The sequence below is a fragment of the Berghia stephanieae genome, chromosome 2, assembly GCF_034508935.2.
Source record: "Berghia stephanieae isolate SIO BIC M18660-M18661 chromosome 2, UCSD_Bste_1.3, whole genome shotgun sequence".
Classification (NCBI taxonomy): domain Eukaryota; kingdom Metazoa; phylum Mollusca; class Gastropoda; order Nudibranchia; family Aeolidiidae; genus Berghia; species Berghia stephanieae.
In genome coordinates, this window is record NC_088361.1 from 50950880 (window position 1) to 50963959 (window position 13080).

The 13080-nt window shown below is 35.2% G+C and overlaps 1 protein-coding gene across 1 annotated transcript; it reads left to right on the forward strand.

The window, feature by feature from the left end:
- The first annotated feature begins 461 nt into the window (after positions 1–461).
- Positions 462–10040, forward strand: LOC144965113 (uncharacterized). The gene is made up of 4 exons (XM_078900053.1): positions 462–630; positions 2030–3144; positions 4400–4501; positions 8489–10040. Exons 2-4 carry the CDS (start codon positions 2415–2417, stop codon positions 9484–9486), a joined length of 1830 nt encoding a protein of 609 aa, XP_078756179.1. The 5' UTR covers positions 462–630; positions 2030–2414; the 3' UTR covers positions 9487–10040.
- Positions 10041–13080: the final 3040 nt, after the last annotated feature.

Consider the following 13080-nt stretch of genomic DNA (forward strand, 5'->3'; position numbering starts at 1 on the left):
GGAGATTGAAAGTTTGGCGTTTTCAATGCTAAATTCTAAAAACTTGGCGTTTTTAAAAAACTTTTTGGCATGGAAAATTGGGTTTGGACTGTTTTTAATTAAAAAGGAACTCTGTTTTCAGTCCACCAGTGGACCAGTTCACCAATTTTATGGACCAACGTGCTCATTTCGATATGGACAGGTCAATTAGGGCCTCATTACAATTACTCTAGATTATTTCACAATATGCAGACTTTTTCACCCTTAAACTTAAACTGGCAAAGCAAGGTGGAATTTTTAGTAAACCCTACCTATGGCAGAGAGATAAGATGTATGCGCATTCTGATAATACCATCAGTATTCGTAGCTGCTGTTCTAACCATAGGTCTATTTGAGCAGAAAAAAAAACTGATGCTTGGAAAAGTTGTTTTTAATTAAGTTTTTAATTTTTCTGTGACTGATTTGGCATTTTTTGAAAAAATGAATCTGGCAATCCTGATTTCGTTTCATTCACATTTCACAGTCATTCTCACTCACAATTTACAAACAAGTTCTCTTTTCCTGTTTATTTGTTTTGGATAAATTGAAGAGCAAAACAATAGTCTCTTGTCGTTCAGTCAGTAAAATATCAAACCGTGTTCGACCAATTAGGTATTGTGAATAATCTCTCTTCTTCTTCTCTAGACTCTAGGCACTTTACTTTTACTTTGCCTACTACTTGGGTAACATTTTCAAGCTCAAAACATCTCTGACCCAGTCATGTGGATGGGACTTGAAAAAAACCCATAAAATTTGATACCTTAGGTATTTGTTTCGAGAGTCTTTCCCCAAGTTCCCAGCACAAAAGTCTCACTGGAAAAAAAATACAAAAAAGAACTTCCCTCCCGAACCCCCATCTCAATCTCGTGTCAGAAATTGCTGCGAGACAAATTTTGGATCGCATCTCAGTAAATTTTAGTGAAATTCAAATTTATAGGTTATGGTCGCATGGATGGGTCATGATCTTCACGATGAAAAATTTCCTCTTTTTTTTGTGACCAGTCATTCTCACCCCTGAAATAATCACTAACTGTGGGACTGGCCTATTTGTATGGCATGTACTAAAAGTGGCTATACTATACGACTATACTATTATAGAATTTAAGTTGACAGGAAATATATAGGCCTAGCCAAGGGGAAAGAACAGGCTAAATAGCAGGGAATTTTCTGATTGGTTAATGCTTAGTAACCCTCGAGCCATCAATTGCATTTGAAATCTTTTATTTCACCAACTAACCTTTTTCCCTCTTTTTAGTCCAATATTACTGTTATGACTCTTTCTTTTTTTATTCGAGATCAATTGACCACGATAATTAATACTAATTTATCTTTATTACAGTTCACTCCGCTTAATCGCACATTGGTTAATCACTACATTTTCCCATAAAACAGATTTTTTTTCTATATAATCGCTCCGCTTAATCACACACCTCCTTTTAATCGATTTGTTACATGGACAATATACCACAATCAGTAGTGAAGTGACATCTCAGGAGCTACTGGACTCTGTTCAGCCACACAAAAGGCAATGCCTGGATAATGAAAATGAGGATGAGTCATCAGAATGTGGCACACCACCCCACCACCCCTTGACATTCCTAGGAGAATGCTTGACAGATGATCTACCAACATTGACGAGATTGGAGACGAGGGTTTTTAAACAGCTTGCACAGAATAGGAAGCAATCAACGCTTCACGATTACTATTCTTACAAATAATGTCACATTTTGTTGTCGATATAACATGAATAAGAAAAAATCAAAAAACTTCAAATGAGGCCATGTTTTGAACATACTGGTCTTAAGCTCAGAGGGGAATGGCACATGAAAGCTGGTACTTAGATACTATTTTTAGCTTCTCCGCTTAATTGCACCCTCCACTTAATCGACACAATAAATCCCGAGGATGTGCGATTAAGCGGAGTCGACTGTATTCTTAACATATTTCCTTTAAAAGAAGAAAGACACTATTCTTCAGATTTAATTGGGTTTTTAATGTTTTGTTTTTTCAGATTCTTTGTCTCTCAACCTGTTCATTGTGCTGCTTGAGTTTGAATCAACTTCATCAAATGATATTTGCAGTATTTTCCCTTCCTGGATTTAATTGGTCACAGGCAGGATGTTTTTTTTGTTACATGATGTATTTTATTCAGCAATTCATGACTTAAGACGACAAAGTATTGACAATTTACAAATATATATTCATGGATTTGAGTATTGAATATTTGATTGTTGCTAAGTTTGATATTTTTTATCATTGACTTGCTAGAGCAGTACTTCAGTGCAGTTATCATGTTTGTCTGTTATCAAGGATAAATAATCTTGATTGAATTCAACTCTAGTTGGTTTTGAATTTAGCATTCTCATAAGGACCCCTAGTTTTTCTAGCCATGCATCATGGTAGATAGCATGTCATCCCAAATGTATTCTCTTTCGTGGTCTGAGACAGATGATAACCTCACTAAAAAATACAGTGATGGTCAGAGCTCAACTCAAAAATATGCTTGTGACGGTAGGGATTGTTTTGCAATCAAACAAATAAAGAAGTATTTGACTATTGAAATCATTGTTGCCATTTTGAAGCACAAAGACAAACTCCAAGCAATGGGTTTTTCCTTGGGATTTATTGAATTCTTGTTAAGTGTAGGAATAGGAAAAAGTCTGCCTCAGAATAACAATGCACATGAAGAAGTGACACTTAAACATTTTGTAAAAGCTGCACAGTTTGATCAGAATTTGCCATCAGAGACTGATGGATCTGAGTATCAGAAAGATGCCGCTGCTGTTGTGGATATGCCTATCCAATCAGAATTGACAAAGGAGGGGGAAACCCAACTAGCCACCCAGTGCAAGAAAATCAAGAAGGGCTATCTCTCCTTGTTGGAATGCAAGCTGTGTGGGTATCAGTCCAAATCCAGCAAACTGATGATCAGACATCTTGGCTGTCACGATAATGGAAAATGCTTTACATGTTTGAACTGTGGCTACAACACACCTTTCCGTAGCAAGTGGAATAAACACAGATGTCGAATATCAGCAGAGGGGCGAGATCTTATGTGTAGAAATTGTCAAGACTCATTCCAAACAAAAGTGGCTTTGGATCATCACATTGCTACTCATCATGCAGGTTTGTTACTTTATTCGTTCCATTCCATGATGTGAAAATAATGGAAGTAATGAGGATGCTATTCTGGTAGTTGTAGGAGACGTGATACTGTGGTGGTGGTGGTGATATCAATGTTACCACTGAAGTTGTGATGGTGATATGTGCCTCAACTTGGCAGGTGACATTTTGCAAAAAGATGTTTTAACAGCCAGAAGATTTTGCCCTTAATTGTTTTCTTGTGATCCATGTCTCTGCATTTTGGGAAGTTATACATATTACCAGGATTCTTACCACTGTTATTGTCAAATTCAAAATGAAAGGAAATTACCAATATACACCTAAAAATAGTCTAGTTCATTTGTTTTGAACATACAGCATAAATAATCAAAGCAGCTCAGCAGTATTTTTCAGATTGTATTATAATGTTCACATTTATTGGCATCACATTAATTGATTAAAAGTGTTATTGTCAAAGACGTAAGTTTAATTTTGTTTTTACTTAACAACTTTTATTTAGTTAAGAAGTAATAAAAGCTTAAAGTAATCGAGAACATTCAAATTAAAAAATAAGCTTGTACGGTATGCATATTTTTGTGCAAATCCTCAAAAGTGAGAAAATGTTAGTGAAAACATTATTTTATAACCATTGAGATTGTCAATAAGGAGACACTATAAACAATTGATTCATAAATGGTAAACAGATTAACGTTATGACAGAGAAGTACTACCTATGAACTATATCATTATCACTCACAGATTGATAAATTTCATTTGAATACAGAAAAATAGATTGTAACAAATCGTACTCAATCCTCTGAAATCGCATCACATATATTTGTATCCAAAAATCATATTGTTTGACAGGTCTTAAATCATATGAGATACATTTTTGTTTGGTGCACATTGAAACTTGCCAGTAATTCGTTTTTTTTTTGTTTGTTTTTTTGTAAGAGTAGAAAAATTATAGTAGGGAATAGAATCAATGCCTTCACTCAGAGTGCCCTAAATCTTCAACACAAGCTAGACCTCTCTCTTTCTCCCATACTGTCCTTATTCATATTGTCAATCAGATCAACAGGGTTAACATTCTGTTAGATACTTTTGACTTCATCAGAAATTAAGGTACAATCTTAAAGAAAATAAAGCAGTTGATTACTAGGAGTTGACTTTAAATGACACGACATTTCTTGGATTGTTGTGTGTTATGTTTCTGATGTCAATGATTGTTTACTTGTGTTCTTTATACTTCATGTCCATAGTCAATTTTTTTTTTCAGACCTTGCCAAAACAAGTACAGCCAAGTTGTTTGTTTGTGACAAATGTCCATATGTTGGAAAATATGCAACTTCCTTAGCTGACCATCAAAGAAAACACACTGGTAGGTGTATCTAATAAAATTCACCAACAGGTCAACTTATTCCTCTTAACATTACTGTGAAAACCTGTTACTTTTAAACCAAAAAAAAATTAACCTAAACAATTTGATGTGCTTTTTCATTTTAACAAACACTTCAATCTGAAAGTGTACAACCTTATACTTATACTGCTGTCAAATGTGCTTTCTTAAAACTGTATTCAGTAATATCTCTCTAATCAGGTACCTAAATATTTAGGGGCACACTTTGATGCTCATCTTTGATGGGGAAACCAGATAAATGAATGTCAGAAATAAAAAAGTCTAAAATGATAAAAAATCATGAACAAGCTCTCATGAGGAATATGAATATCCTAAAGTGAATGTTATATTCGACCATCTCTGGAATGCGGAATAGCAGCCTAGGGTACTTGCACAATTGATGGAGAAAAACAGATAATGTCCAAAATCAGAACCTGAGCTTCATCACTGTTAGAATTCGATCTACATGAATCACACAATTGGAAACAATTAGTTGTCTTGAATCCTTGGCAGAAAGAAAGAATCTAGTATAAAGACAAAAGCATCACCGAAACAACCACTCCATGTACGCAACCAAATAAATCAAAACAGACTGACAACATCAAACCATTGAAATATCCAGTAAAATTGGGTGAAATTATGATTGACACTGACATGTTCGCACACTCTTTCTCTCTCTCCTCTCTCCTCTCTCTCTCTCTCTCTCTCTCTCTCTCCCTCTCTCTCTCTCTCTCTCTCTTTCTCTCTCTCTCTCTCTCTCTCTCTCTCTCTCTCTCTCTCTCTCTCTCTCTCTCTCAGTAAGCGATACATAGATGCTGAGTATCACTCACAATTTTAACTTACGTGTTTGAAACAATGCATAGTGTCATCAGGTGTTGCAATGAAATTCCTCCTCAGTGCGTAAAATATTTTGACAAATTCTCACACTATGGGACTGCCCAATTGTGCTGCGTGGCATGTACTGAAAGTAGCTACACTCTTTTCATGTTGCCTTCAAAAGGTTTGGGGAGGGAATAAAAAATGCTCTTCTAACCAAACTTTCGGATCGATCATAAGGCAGCTAAAAGTTCCAAATTTGCATTTTTTCGGATTTTGAAAATCTATTTTTGAATCATTTTTATTTGTAAGAAGTTCAATGAGAATTAAGGAATGTTTGACAGACTTTTTTATTTTCAGGAAATAAATTGGATAAATGGCAGGGAATATTCTGATTAGTTAATGCATAATAATTCTTGAATCACCAATTGTAAAAATCTTTTGCGAAACCTACATTCTAGATCTCAAGTTCAAAATTAACACAGTTGGTTGCATGATTTGGAAATTTTTTTCCAAATGGCCTGTTTTTATGTGGATAATAAGATGTATTGAGATTTGCGATTCGTTCGCAATCATTATATTTTAATGTTATTATGAATAATGTTATACAGTAAAATTACTTTAAACCGAAAGAAGCTCAACCGAAAAATACCTTAAACCGCAAAGAATTTAATAAATTGTACTAGTTCCTTCATTATCTTTGTACTAATTCTTACGATGAACCGAAATACTTCTAAGAAGGACTTTCTTTAAACCGAAACAACGAGAGCACTTTCCCTTTTTCTCTCTCTATTTTTCTTCAAAAATTCGGGAAGGTGGCCCCACATAATAATGCCCGGCGATATTAAAACAAAGAGCGCAAGTATAAGATGGGGTGGGGGGTAGGCAAACACTTCAATCACTGCACTTGGGTTTGGCCAGCACCACGATCGCAGACTGTAAAAGGAAGACAACGGGTGACTGGCAGGCGAAAAATGAGGAAAGAGGGGGAGTTGGGGTGTAGAATCATGCAAGCGAGATGTTCTCGCTCGTGTGTTGATGCTTTGGAACTGACTGGATTTTCAACACGACAATAAGGAGGGGGGTGGTAGACAACTTACCATTGACATGCCATTTCATTTCCACTTTGATTGAATGTGCCTTTGAACCTATTGGCTTTTCAACAAAAGAGAGGTGTGTAGTAGACAGCTTAGCATTAACACGCCTTTTCATTTCCATTTCACTTCACCTCTGAGTAGCTGCGCATCATTCATTATCAATTATCGCACAAGAACTTTCGATCTTATTTTAGCTTTACATTTTACTAAAAGATGTCTAAAAGAAAGCACTGTGCTTACACGTTGGAGTTTAAAATCAAAATACTATGTGAAGTAGATGAAAAAAAAGTTGATCAAGACGGAGATATGTAAAAAACATGGCATCCCGAACTCAACTCTTTCAATAATTTTGAATTGAAAATGAAAACCCCCAAAAATATTTTTAAAACACACCAAAAAAAATAAAAAATAATAATAGTAAAATTAAAAAATAATAATTTTTAAAATGGTTACGAAGACGGCATTTATTCAACAACTACATTTAAGGGGAAACCCAAGATACGATTAAATGAGCAAATTTCTTAAACAGTTACTACCCTTGAAAAACATCGCAAAACGGGAACTTACTTTAAACCAAAATGTCTTTAAACCGAAATGGTTTAGAAGGTCCCCAAAATTTCGGTTTAAAGTAATTCTACTGTACTAAAATCATTTTGTTCTATTTGCCAATTTTGTTTAAATGTTTGTTTATTCTAGATTCAGGCATAAAGGGTGAAAACCACTGTATTACCATCTTAATCATCACAATTATTATTATTATTATTATTATTATTATTATTATTATTATTATTATTATTATTATTATTATTATTATTATTATTATTATTATTATTATTATTATTATTATTATTATTATTATTATTATTAGTTAGTAGTAGTAGTAGTAGTAGTAGTAGTAGTAGTAGTAGTAGTAGTAGTAGTAGTAAGAGTAGTAGTAGTAGTAGTAGTACAGTACTATTACTGCTGCTACTGCTACTACTACTTAAACTAATATTACTAGTAGTCTCCCATAGTGGGCAGGGAGGTACATGCTGTGTCTTCTATCCCCCCATACCCGTTTTCCAATTGTTTCCTGTCATTGTCTTGGAATGAGATTACTTAGTTTTGTCCTGATCCTTGCCGGAGTTCCTTGGCTGGGAGGGAAACAGTCGAAGGTATAATTATAATTTTGGGAAATGATATTTTTTTCCTTGTAAATCATCTCTCTGTTATGCATTGTATTATGTTTAGTTTACATATTATATTATATGATTGGTAAACATTTGAGTGTATTCCTCTCAGTTGGGACCTGTGCTTGTGTCTGGATGAGACTTTTAGGTGATCTCAAACTAAATACTTTGACGGTGTGCTCGTGGAATCTTCATCTGTTCCCTATTTGAACCAATTCCCCTTTGTTTTACCTTTTCTTTTGTGCTTTAATTGTAATTCTAGAACTTATTACTATCCCATTTTGCGGGTGGTTGGATGGGAGCATCACCCTTGAATCATATACCTATGATGTTCGCATGGGTGTACGATCCGATAGTGATGTCGTTTCTTCTTCTCTTTACTAGCCTATCCTGCTTCTTTGGTTTGTGATTGTATTTTTGACAGGGGATATTTTTTTTCCTGTAAATCCTCTGCCTGTTTGTTCTTGGTTATTTATAATTTAGCTTATGATATCTTTAGGTTATGATTTTGATTGACATTTGTACTATTTTTGTTAGATTGCTTGTTTTTTTTGTTTCAGCGGTCTCTCATATAACCTCAATTGTGTTGGAAGAGACCTAAAGCAACAAACAAACAAACAAAAAAACTATCCCATTTTCTTCCTTCTTACTGGCGCTGATATGACCTTAATGTGTTGCAAGCGCCGTAAAACCCTTAAAAACAAAACAAACAAACAACTACTAGTAGTGGTAGTATTAGTATAAGTAGTAGTCGTAACAGTAATAGTACTGTAGTAGTAGTAGTAGTAGTAGTAGTAGTAGTAGTAGTAGTAGTAGTAGCAAGAGCCTTAACAATAACAGTAACCCAAAATCTCTGTACTTTTCGTTTGCTTTATTATTTTTATTAGGAGACTATCTGAAATGCTCAGAGCCCGGCTGCTGCTACCAAACTCCATATAGAAGATCTCTCCAGCGACATCTAGACCAAAAACATTCAAAAGATAAGCCCAAGATCTGCCCTGTTTGCGGTATTCAAACAAAACATGCTTTGTCATTGTCAGAGCACATGAGACGCCATGACAAAATCAAGAAGTACAAATGTTCCCTGTGTTCCTTCGCCAGTCACTGTTCTACCGATGTCGTCCTTCACCTAAAACGTAAACATCACCAGGAAAAAAAATATGAATGTACCAAGTGTGCATTTCATACTGGGTACCCCATGGTTTTAAAAAGACACTTGGCCAGACACGAGAATGGTGATGTACGCCCCAAAACAAAAGTAATCAGAAAAAAGAAAGAGCATCATTGTTCTTTTTGTAAAAAGATTTTCAATACAAAGACTGAGATGATGAAACATTCGGACATTTGTGGCAAGATGCCATTGCCACACATCACAAGTCCAGCACTTGCGCCTGCAAATGATATGGTTGGCTCAGATCCAAAAGGTTGTGATGTTCATGAACCCAATAGGCAGGAAATGTATCATTTCGACAGTCAGTTAGATATGGATATTTCAGAGGAAGTTTTTAATATTACCAACAACATGTTAAATTACAATGACAGTGGAGAAGATAGGACTAATTTCACCACAATTATGGATGATTCGTTAGGCAACATAGATTTAACACAGGACAGTTATCATGGACAGGTTGCAAATGATCCACTCACAGTTACAGCCTACAAAGGACGAAATCCAATGTTGGCAGAAACCACACGGAGAGATGACAGCCCTCTTCTGGGAGAATCATTGTTAAGCCTTATGTCAGATTTTCCTAGGCCTCCTCCGACCAACAGATGTCAGTCAGCCACCACCCTTATGTTTACCTCCTTGTCCCCTCACCTGGTCGACAGACCCCTCACCCCAGATTTCCTTAGTGACAATCCATCAAGTTCCTTCTTTCTTTAGTAATACCACCATTCTGATATTTACCGATCATTCCCCATCACCCAAGACTATCAAGATGTCTAAACCTGCCATTTAACCACTCACTACACCACAAGAAAGGTTGGGGTAGAAAATATCAATCGAATAATATTTCTAAAAGCTAATGTGAACAGTACACTTTTAATGTTACAGTGGAACCTCCCGATAACGACATGCCACGGGACCGAATTTTTATGTCGTTATCCGGAGGTGTCGTTATTTAGAGGTTTCCAAGATGGCGGACAAAGTGGGCGTGGTAAGGCCAGCGGGACCAGTTTTTATTCATCATCATCATCATCATCATCATTGCCTTTTTCACCCTGGGTCAGGGTATAGGCCACAGACAAACAGTTTCCATCCTTCTCTATCCTGAGCCAACTTTTTTATCTCATTCCAGGTCTTACCACTGATGGTGTGCTCCTGGAATCTACATCTGTTCCCCATTTAAACCATTCCTCTTTGTCTTACTTTTTCTTATGTCATTTCAATTGTAAATCTAGAATGTTTTTTTACTATCCAATTTTCTTCCTTTTTACTGGCGCTGATATGCATAGATGTGTCACAAGCGCTGTAAAGCCCTTTAAAACAAACAAAAACAGGTAATTTGGACGCTGCGAGTTAGATAAAATTCCTCCTCCTCTTCCTCCTCCCACAAAAACACAACTACTACTACTACTACTACTACTATTATTATTATTACTACTACTACTACTACTACTAATACTACTACTACTACTACTACTACTACTATTACTATTATTATTATTATTATTATTATTATTATTATTATTATTATTATTACTACTACTATTATATTATTATTATTATTACTACTACTACTAATACTACTACTACTACTACTACTACTACTACTACTACTACTACTACTACTACTTCTATCACCACATAATATCACATTTTCCAAGATTTTGTGTTTACTTGCTTACACTTAGATTTATACCTTGGTTTTATTAATGCATATCAGCCAAGATTCGTCAAAAAAAAGCTGCGTTCTCATTGGTTTCAAAAGCTGCTTTATCATTGGTTAAAGCAGGAATCGTTTTTATAAACTTTGAGTACTCATACTCGGTATTTTTAGTATCAGATATCTACGAAAATCGCCAAAATGATGTCGTTATTCGGAGGTTTTATAAAAAAGTGCATCGTTATTTGGAGGTTTTTTTTACTGATCTTAAAAAGAAAAAAATCGGGACCACGGTCCAATGTCGTTATCAGGAGGTTATCGCTATTCGGAGGTGTCGTAATCGGGATGTTCCACTGTAATTAATTTCTGTAATAAGAGGGACAACTTGTTATCTCTGCCTAGAGTGGTTTCTTGGGAAAAAAATAAAATCTGAGTGTTCATTTCCACCAAAAAAAAAAAAAAGTGCTCAAAGTGACGAGGTTGCTGAGTGGTTATCGCACTTATACCAGGAGATATCAAGCTTGAGTCTTGCTGTTTGCATCTCTTTTTCTTAGAGCAAAAAATTTAGTCTGTACTGCTCACTTCGCGGTGCTTCACTTCACAAACCCTGAGCTATTTCGGTCTTGAAATAGACTTTTATCTTTTTATTGTATTTTTAAAAGGGATCTTAAGTCAACAGCAACAATTAAAGAATGGTAGCTCTCTGTAGAAAGGCGCTATTCAAAGAAGAAAAAAAAAAATTTTGACTGAGAAGATGTGAGTAAAGTAAAGAGCCTTTTTCCAAGGACCCAACTTTGCCCCACCCACAGCTGGACTCGAATCAAGGACCCACAGGTCAGGAGTCGAGTCATACCACATTGCCTATTGAGTCTTTACTTGGCTTTGAGATCTCTGTTGATGATAATAATTTAGACAAATTTTGTATGAATGAGGGCGTGAGCTGTACCTGTATTCCGTTTGAAAACATCGCTCCTAGTTCAGTAGATATAGGGTTTGACCCGGAAGAATTTGGTACCAAGTTAATTTTTATTCTGAGGAAACTAAACCATGATCTGAGCCTCCCATTAAAAATCCACCAAAATCCGTCCATGAGAGAAAAAAAATTACAGCTTTAAAATTTAACATCTTTATGAGTATGAGAATATTTTCCTCTTTGTCTTTGTTAAAGGGAAATAATAAAATAATTCTTCTTTTCCTTTAACAAAGACAAAGAGGGGGTAAAATGACATTGAGTAGCCCCTGAATTAATTTCTCATTTAATTTATTTACTTTACATAAAATGTACATGTGATTTTTAATGTTTTGACATTTTAAAATATCGTTATATTGGGTGGGTGGAATTCCCCTAAAGGTGGGGTATTGTTGGACCCGGGTGACAAATCATTTTTCCCTTCCATGTGAATGTCTTTTTTTTTTTTACTTTTTATTTGGAATGTTGCCATTTCGTTTCGCCTGGGCCTGCCTGGGCTTTTGCAGAGAAGGAAACAGATGTAATTCATATTTTTTTGAAAAATTATAATTTTTTTTCCTTTGTAGATCATCTCTCAATTATTGACTATATAATTGTTAGGTTTTTAATACAAAAATTCTTTTGTAATCCTCTTAGTGTATCCCTTTTGTATTCTCATTGTCAGTGTGGGTCTTCCAGGTAGTTTCAGACTAGCTAGAAGGATATAGATGTATCTATATACTGCTCTTTGATCTGCTCCTGATTTCTGGTGAACTAGTCCCTTTGCCTTATGTTTTTCTTTGGCACATGTAACGCTAGCTAGATCTAAACATTTTGACTATTTTATCGTCTCCCTTTTAACTGGCACTCAAATGACTTGAAAGTGTCGCAAGTCCCGAAAAACTTCTTCAAACATCGTTATGAGAAAATCAAGGTGAATAAATTAGGGATAGCAAATATTTTGACTAAATTGATTAATATGTTAAATAATGTAAAGAATTTTCAACAATATACATGTATCTCATTTAATCTTAATAAATAATGAAAAATAACATCAATATTTATAATTTATATAGCATATCCATTGCTTCACCATGCTCACTCAATGTGCTTTGAAATGCTTCATTTATTTCTCCAGCAGGCCACTTGAACCAAATTTTATTTCATACACTGGAAGTAAGGTAATAGGCCTCTATTTTGTAAAAGCACTCTTACAGGATCGTCACTGCTAATACCCATTCATACATATATCTTTGTCAAGAGGCTAAAATGAAAGCAGAGTGCCTTATTCGACAGGTTATGGGGTCCAAATTTGCTGGGCCCCACAATGTAACCATTTTAGTCACAAAACAACATAGAGGTCTCTTACATGCAAATCATTTAACACTGAATCAGTTCTGTCCGAGCAATTCGTGCCAGTGTAGTACCTACACTACATACATAATAGTGAAGATATATGTCAGTAAACTTTCCGAAATGATGATCATGGTACTTGTGTTTCCTCAAATTTTTATTCTCTATTGTCTTCTGGCACTTTCCTACTCACTTCATCTCTTGTTACCAACATAAGTGCCTGCTCCACTCACTTTTCTGAATTAAAAATTCACCCCAAATACCGGAGCATACTCAATGTCTCAATTGTTTCTATGCTATATATTTGTGTTGAGAATATTGGCTATTAAGCTTAATTGCTGGCCAACTA

Excerpts from the sequence above, each read along its gene's own strand:
- LOC144965113 (XM_078900053.1), top strand. The coding sequence starts at position 2,415 with ATGGTAGATAGCATGTCATCCCAAATGTATTCTCTTTCGTGGTCTGAG. Across the intron at positions 3,145-4,399 it reads CATTGCTACTCATCATGCAG|ACCTTGCCAAAACAAGTACA; the intron begins GTTTGTTACTTT and ends TTTTTTTTTCAG. Across the intron at positions 4,502-8,488 it reads CCATCAAAGAAAACACACTG|GAGACTATCTGAAATGCTCA; the intron begins GTAGGTGTATCT and ends TATTTTTATTAG.